Source organism: Anser anser (genome assembly GCF_964211835.1).
Source record: "Anser anser genome assembly, chromosome: 2".
Lineage (NCBI taxonomy): Eukaryota > Metazoa > Chordata > Aves > Anseriformes > Anatidae > Anser > Anser anser.
The window spans coordinates 161,896,170-161,903,768 of record NC_139721.1 but is presented as its reverse complement, the minus strand read 5'-3'; the positions used below and the strand labels follow the sequence as shown (position 1 = coordinate 161,903,768).

General features: G+C 66.9%; 1 protein-coding gene across 2 annotated transcripts in view; it reads left to right on the top strand.

Moving 5' to 3' along the window:
- Nucleotides 1-2,504: 2,504 nt before the first annotated feature.
- Nucleotides 2,505-7,599, top strand: part of SETD2 (SET domain containing 2, histone lysine methyltransferase) — a 64,148-nt gene continuing 59,053 nt past the window's right edge. Inside the window, exon 1 of one of the 2 annotated variants that reach the window (XR_014579005.1) lies at nt 2,505-2,814. Coding sequence is in view for 1 of the 2 variants with exons in the window: in XM_083822507.1 (XP_083678633.1) it covers nt 2,777-2,814 (38 nt within the window). In the remaining variant the exon portion in view is untranslated. The remainder of the gene's footprint in view (nt 2,815-7,599) is intronic. The other variant, XM_083822507.1, reaches the window with a different exon arrangement.

The following is a 7,599-nucleotide window of genomic DNA, read 5'->3' as shown; positions in this document are numbered from 1 at the left end:
ACTCACCCGGGACAGTGGAAAACGCAACAAGAGGTTGACCCCAGCACCCAGCCCCTCCGCACGTGCCAGGGAAATCTGCGTACAAAACATCCCGCCGGGGGAGTCCCATCTCCTGCTGCTGCTGCGAGCTGTTAGCGACCGCATCAGTGGGTGCGGGGACAGAGCAAAAATTAATTTAACGCAGCTCAGGCCACCAGTGACAGTGGCAGCAGCACTTTTTGAAGCCTAACTCACCACCAGCGTTGGCTCCTCTCTGCCTGTGCCACGGCTGGGGACGTGGGTCCCTATCTCTGTGGGCAGGGATGTGCCGGCGGGCTGCACGAGTGGCTTAAAGGAGCGCTGGGGTGCAGCTCCTCGGGGTTTCTGCTGCTTTGGACAAGGAATAAAACTCGGTCAGCTGCGATTTTGTGTCTGTTTTTTTTTTTTTGCGTCTCCTCCTGCTGGCTTTGAGCGATGCTGCTGTGGGTCCTGCGGCTGAGCAGCCCCTCCATCCTGCGCAGAACCGAGGATGGGATGGACACGTCTCCTCCCCAGCCAGCTCCGGCCTCGTGGGGGTGACCCGGACCTGGAACAGCTCTGGTGGGATGAGATAACGCGTGCCCGGCCCTGCCTGTAGGAGCTGGAACCGTTCCTCCTCCACCAGCACCTTCACGGGGCGAAGCCGCCCGAGCCGGCCCCAGCCCTCGCGGGAGCGTCCCCGAGGTTCGCTCCGCCTCACGCCGCCCCCTGTTCACGTGAAACGTCGGGAAAATCAATTAGTCCAAGCTGTTGGGTTTGCTCTAATTCGTTGCGGATCGCTCTGCCGCTGTAACATCGCCTGCTCTGCCCAGGCGTCAGCGACGACAGCGCACAAACCAGCCTTTTTGTTGCAACGACCCATTTCTGAAGGCTTACGAAGGGGCTGGAAACCCAACCAAGGCCGCATTTCCCGAGGAAACGCTGCCAGGTGAACGATCTCGGCCTTGCCTTGACGTTTTCCTCCGTCCCCCCATCCTCGGCCGTCCTCTTGTGGGACCCCCGGCTGCCCACGGACACCGCCCCCGCCGTTCCCAGCACCAAACTGGGAGGGTTTGGCCGCGGGGAGCGGGGCTGCTCGGTGCCACCGCCCTGTCCCCGCAGGTCCCCGTGCCGCTGCTGCTCGCCCCGTGGCCCCAAATCTGGGGGAAAAAATAAATAAATAAAGACCTCTCCATTTTCAGGTGCTGTGAGTGTTGTTGTGAGGCTCCGATCCCAAAGGACGCGGGGAGGTTTGCACCGCACCCCAAAGGCACGCGGGTGTCCCGGGGTGCTGGGCCAGCCTCTCGCTCGAGGAGCTCTCCCCAGGGTTTGAAAAGTCAGCGAAATAATAAAATAAAATAATAAAAAAAACCCCAACTTTTGAAAGGGCAAGAGCAGTTTGGGGCAATTTTGGGGCATTTATCTCTGAAACGCGGCCTGGACGCCAGCAGGACCAGGGCCACGTGTTTTCCTTCAAGCAAGGGGATCAGGACGGGCACGGGGCAGGGGGGCTGGGTGGGTGGTGGGGTCTGGGGGTGCCAGGGTCCCGGGTGCGATCCTGGGGGTGTCGGTGGTCCCGGGGGGGTCCCGGGGCTGATTTTGGGAGTCCCGGTTGTCCTTGGGGGTCCCAGTGTCCTGGTGCTGATCCTGGGGGTGCCGGTTGTTCCAGGGGATCCTGTTGATCCTGAGGGGGGTGCTGGTGATCCTGGGGGGGTCCCGATGATCCTGGGGGAGTGCTGGTGTCCTGGGGCTGATTTTGGGGCTGCTGGTTATCCCTGGGGATCCCACTGTCCTGGTGCTGATCCTGGAGGTGTCGGTTGTCCCACGGGGTGCTGGTGATCCTGGGGGGGTGCTGGTGTCCCTGGGCTGATTTCGGGTTCCCAGTTGTCCTTGGAGGGGTCCAGCATCCCGGTGCTGATCCTGGGGGGTGCTGGTGTCCTGGGGCTGATTTTGGGGATCCCAGATGTCCTTGGGGGTCCCAGCGTCCCGGTGCCGATCCCGGGGGCTGCCGCTCGTCCCAGGGGGTGCTGGTGATCCCAGAGGTCCCGGTGATCCTGGGGGGGGGGGACAGTTTTCCTTGGGGGTCCCAGCGTCCCGGTGCCAATCCTGGAGGTGTCAGTTGTCCCAGGGGGTGCCGGTGATCCTGGGGGGGTGCCGGTGTTCCGGGGCTGATTTGGGGGATCCCTCATATCCTTGGGGGCCCCAGGATTCCGGTACCGATCCCAGGGCTCCCGGTGATCCTGGGGGGGGGTCCCGGTGGTCCTTGGGGCCCCCGGCATCCCGGGGGCCGACCCCCGCCCCCCCCTGCCCGTGCCGCTGCCCCCCCCCCCAACCCGGGGGGGCTCCTCCCGCTTCTCCCCGTGCCGGCAGCAGCGGCGGGGCCGCCGAGGAGGAGCGGGGGGAGCAGCACCAGCACCGCCACCGCCACCACCTCCGGCAGCGGCGACGTCGCGGCGGGGAGGAGCCGGGGCCGTGCCGGGGCGGACTCGGCGGCTCGGCGGGCGGGCAGGGCACGGCGCGGCGCGGATGGCGGGGCCCCGCCGGAGGCCGCTGCAGCGCGGGGCCCGGCGGACGATGTGAGGGAGGAGGAAGGCGGCGGAGCCCGAGCCCCCCGCCGGGCTCGGAGGGCGGACGGCGGCCTCCCGGCCCGGCCCGGCCCCCGCTCCCCGCTCCCGGGGCCGCGCTGCCGGACCCCCCCCCCCGCCCCGTTCCTCCTTTTCCTCCGTCCCCCTTCCCTCTCCCCTCTCCCTCCGTCAGCCCCGACGGCCGCAGCCCGACCATGGGGGACTTCTACGACCCGGAGCACCCCACCCCGGAGTAAGCGCGGGCAGCGCCGGGGCCGCCCCGGGGCCGCCGCCGCCTCCTCCCGGCCCGGCTCGGCCCCGGCCTGAGGCCTTGCCGGGCCCCGCAGCCGCGCTCGACCCGCGGGGCACGGGAAAGGACCGGGGGGGGGGGTGGGGGGGGTGGGTAAGGGGCCGGGCCGCTTCTTCAGCTCCGTCTCCCGGTCCCTGCTCGCCCCCCGCTCCCGTTCGTCCTCCCCCGGGGAGCGGCGAGGGGGGGAGGCCGGGGTAGGCCGCGCATCCCCGGCCTCGCGTGAGCGCCGCGGCCGGGAGCCGGAGGGGGGAGGCCGGCAGCGGCGGGAGGGGGGAGGAGGAGGCGGCGCGGAGCTGAGGGGGAAGGAGGGGAAGGAGGGGTAGGGGAGCACGGCTCCTGCTCTGCCCCGGCCCCGGCTGGGCCCTGCGGAGGGGTCTGGGCCCTCGGGGGGCGGCGGGGCGGTGCGGCCGTGGCCCGGGGGGGGCCTTTTTGGCCCCTTCTCGGCTGTGTGCTGGGGGGGGGCAGCGCCTGAGCTCCTCACGGTTCTGTCCCCTCAGCCCTCCTCGTCCTCTCCCCGCTGCCCGGGGCTGGAGGGAGGCGAGGGGAGCGAGCCCCTGCCCCGTTTTCTGACGGAAGGGAGAAGTCTCCGAAACGAGGGATTGCTCCTCATGGCTGGTGAATGCTGGTCCTCCCCTCGGGGGGGTTTCGCTAACCCCCCTCCGCTACATCGTCCTGCTTTTATTCCTGCCTGTGGAAGAGTTGCCCGTAGCGGGTTGTTGTGTTTTATTTTATTTTATTTATTTATTTTATTTTATTTATTTTATTTTACTTTATTTTATTTTATTTTATTTTATTTTATTTTTTCTCTCGTTGGTTCTGAACGGTGTCTTTGCAGCTGTAGACGTCCTCCCCGAAGGATTTGGGGCGCTCCGTAAACTTCGCGTGCGCAGCGTCGCGGCCGGGCGGCCGGCTCGGGGCTGCGAGGAGGCAAACACCCGGCGCGTAGCGGCCCCCTGCCGCTGCTGGAGCGGAGTCGGAGCTAAAAACGGCCCCTTTCGAGCCAGGACAGCAGAGCAAACCTCCCGAGCGAGCGCCGCGAGTTGGGTGCGCGCCCACCTGGGGCAGCCGAGGAGCTGTTTCAGCTGCAGCGGTGCCTCGCTGAACGATGCCAGCGCTCGAGCCTGCTAAAACTAGGGAGAGACGGAGGATTTCGTGGTGGGCTGGGGTTCGGTTTCGCTAGCCGTAGTTCTCGAGGTTCTCTGGGACGCGTTCGCCCGCTGCAGGAGGGTTGTGTGGGGCAAGGAGCAAGCCCTGGCGGTGGGCACCGTGCTGCCCGCGGGGCTGCTGGCGGTCGCGCTCCTGGTTTGTCCTGAGCTTTCCTTCCCGTTGCTTTCAAATAGCTCCGCCATTAGACACGAAGTTCTAGCCTGGTGTAGGTATTTTACGTTTTGGGCTAATTTAGGGTGAAATGAACGCTGGCCCCAGGGGTCGGAGTAATGTGTGAGGTTGGTGTCAGGGTGAGCGTCGTCTTCAGCTCAGCGCCCGCTGCGTGGCGGTGTAAAACGCCGCTGGTCCTCCTCCGGAACAGCCTCTGAGCCTGCAAACTGGGGCTGCGGGGAGAAGCCGGGGCGGTTTGTCCGACAGCTTTTCTAAAGAATCGCTCCGAACGAAGCGGTGCCACCGCGGTGGGACCTCAGGGGCCGGGGAGCCTGGCGGCGCGTCCCAGGGCCCGGCCGGGTATTTCCAGCCGCCCGCCGCGGCGGAGATCCGCACAAACGCTCCCCGATGTCCTCTGCCGCTCTGCTGCGGGACAGTCGGGAGCGTCAGAGGGGCCCGGTCCTCGTGCCCGGAGCTGCCGCAGCGTCCCTGCGGAGCTGGGTGGCACCGGCGGCGACCTCCTGGATGCGTTTGTGCGCGGGGTAGGCAGCGAGCCGGGGGGAATCGTGATGTGCGGGAGCAGGTTTTGGGGCGCCGTCGGGGCACGGCGGAACCCGGGACGCTTCCCGAGGGACCGGGCATTGCCCTCCCCTGCTGCTGGGGGGGGTTGGGACTCCCAGACGTCCCGCGCTAAGACCTGGGGGCGGTGAGGCGAGTTAGGTTGAGTCCCGTGGATGTCTCCAGCTCGCGCCCAGGCGGTCCAGCGGAAAGAGGGCATCCCGCAGCAGATCCCCGTGCTGCGGGTCTGTCTGTCCGCCCTCGCTGGGCTCAGCCGCACGCGGGTCTCCCCGCCGCGCTCCCCGCGGGGTGACACCAGTGCTCCCGCTGTCCCCGGCTCCCCGGGCACGTCCTGCCCGGGTGCTTTGGCAGGACCAGGGTTCGGCCCCGTTGCCGCACCTCCGACGGTTTTAACGCGCCTGGGAATTGGATCCAAACGGCCCCAAACTCCGGTTTTCCACCGTGGCCGTCGCCGTGGTCTCCTAGAGCCTCGCGCCGTGGGCTTTTTGTCGCTCCGGGACTTGGTTTTTTTTTGCCTCCCGCAGGCACCTGGATTCCGTGGGCTGCTTCTGTCCCCTGGGAGAGCTCTCAGGCAGAGCTCCTGTCAGGTACGCTGCGGGGAGCGGAGGTTAAAACCCCGAATTCGGGTCCCCCGGTGGGTTGTAAGCAGCGGGGGGACGCTGGCGGGAGGGCAGGGAGCCGCGGCTTTCGGTGCCCGGGTGCGCGTCCGGCTTTTAAAGCGATGCGCTTGCGAATTAACCCCCTACGCGTGTCCCTGAAAAGTCAGCTTCTGTAAGGAAAAAGGCTTTTTAAGCCCCAAAACGCGTCTCCGATGAGGGACGGCCGCGCCTGCTGCCCCGCGCCCTGTCCGCAGGAGCAGGCTCCTTCCTGCGAGCGCCTGGAGCCCGGTTTTGGGGCTTTTTGTGGCTTTCCGGGCTCGGAGGGCTCCTGGCTCGCTCTCCTTCCCCCAGGTTCTTCCGCAGCTTCCACCCGCTGCTCTGCCCTTCCTCCCTCGCCGCCTGCTTGCGGCCCAGAAGCAGCGGCCGAGGGAGGATTCGCAGCGTTCAGCCTCGGGGGGTGTAATGGGAAAAAAAAAACAAAAAAAACCAAAAAAAAAAAACCCCGCCGAGGCGTCGAGCGGTCGAGGCGCCCGTGTGCCTTGGCCAGTTCGGAGCGGTTGAGGATGGAGCAATTACGGAGGGAGCAATTAACGGGGCAGAGCCGCGGCCTCAGGGCGCTCGGCCGGGCGGCTGGCTGGCGTCCTCGGAGCTGAGAGCCGTCAGCAGGGCAGCGTACTGTGATTTCCAAACGGTTCCGGGAGCTTTAATCACCCGCACGCCCCGTGCGGGTAATTAATTGCTGCGTGCTTAGCGTGCGGGAACGGCTAATGCATGAACTCGGCGCTCCTGGGGTGAGGGGAGAGCTCGGCAAAGGGGCCGGGCACCCCGCTTTTGGGTTCAAGAGGCTTTCAGAGGGTTTCCTCGTTGCGTTTCTCGCTGAATTCCCTCTCCGCGCGGTTCGGTTCTTGCCTCGCGGTGGCTCGGAGCGGGCGTCGCGCTTCTCTTCTCCCCTGCCCCTCGGAGGTCGTTCGGCCTCTCCAGGGGGTGCTCCCCTCCGTGCCGCCGCCTCCCCGCCCCCCCCCCGGCACGTTTTAGGCTTTTGGGATCAATCCCAGGGCTCCCGGAGGAGGAAAGTGTCCGGCGGGCAGAGCCTGGGGCCGAAGAGGAGTGGAAAGAGAAAGGCGGGTCAGGAGGCAGAGATGGATCGGAAACCGTAAGGCAGGAGGCGGAGGGGAGGAAGAGCCGAGCTCCTCCGCAGCCGTACCCGAGCAAACCCTGCGTGCGCCGCGCTCAGCACCGCTCCAGCGCCCGCCTCGCTTCCCACGGCGGTTCCGAGGATCTTAACGGCTCGGAGAGCGTCACGGCGCCGCTGCCCGAGCAGCTTTTGGACTTGAAACGCCCCCGCGGAGAGGTCCGCGTCGAGAGCTGAGCCCCGTGTCGCGGCTGACGGAAGGCAAGTCCTCACCAGCAGCACCAGCGGCCGGTGGACGAGCTCCGGAGCCTTGCGCTCGTGCTGTGTCGGGCAAGTTTCTGCTCCCCGGAAGGATGAAGGGGGCCGCGTTTCTCTGCTCCCCCGGTACTCGCCTGCCCGTCGCCAGCTCCTGGTTGTCATTGCCACGGCAGCTCCTCTCCTCCCGCCGTGCTGGGCTCCGTTTATTCGCCGTAGGACGGCTCGGTTTGAGGCCCTCGGCTCTTTGGGAGCTGCCGGTGCAGGGAGTTTGCTTCTGGTTCCTTCTCTGCCGTTTCTAGCCCTCGGGAGGGCCACGCGGGCTGCCGGAGGGCTGCGGCTCAGTTGGCAAAACCTGCCGGGGTCCCGCGGGCCTTCCCCGAGCGCCTCAGGAAGCTCTCGGGGTGCGCGAGCGGCAGGAGCGAGGCCGGGCTTCCCGTCGGCTCCCGGTCGGTTTGCTTTCCGGACGCGAACTCGGGTCGGAATCCGCTCGGGGTGACCCCCGCGCGCGCTGCCCCGCGCCTGCCTTTCGGCCGAAGACTGACCGTGACGGGGACCGGCCTGTCCCTCAGGGGGGCCGTTCGGGGCGGTCCTCGCGGCGTAGGAAACCCCCCGTAACCTCTGAGCAGGATCCTCCGAGCAGGAGGATGCTCGCCCCCCTCTGCTCCCTTGCGTACGGGGCGGTGGGGAAAAGCTCCCTGCAGGTGAAGCGGGCGCGTGGGGAGCGGGCTCTGGATGCCTGCAGGTGCCTGCTGGGGGTCTGCGAGGAGGAGAAGGAGTAGGAGGAGGAGGAGAAGGAGTAGTAGTAGTAGGAGGAGGAGGAGGAGGAGGAGGAAGAGGAGGAGG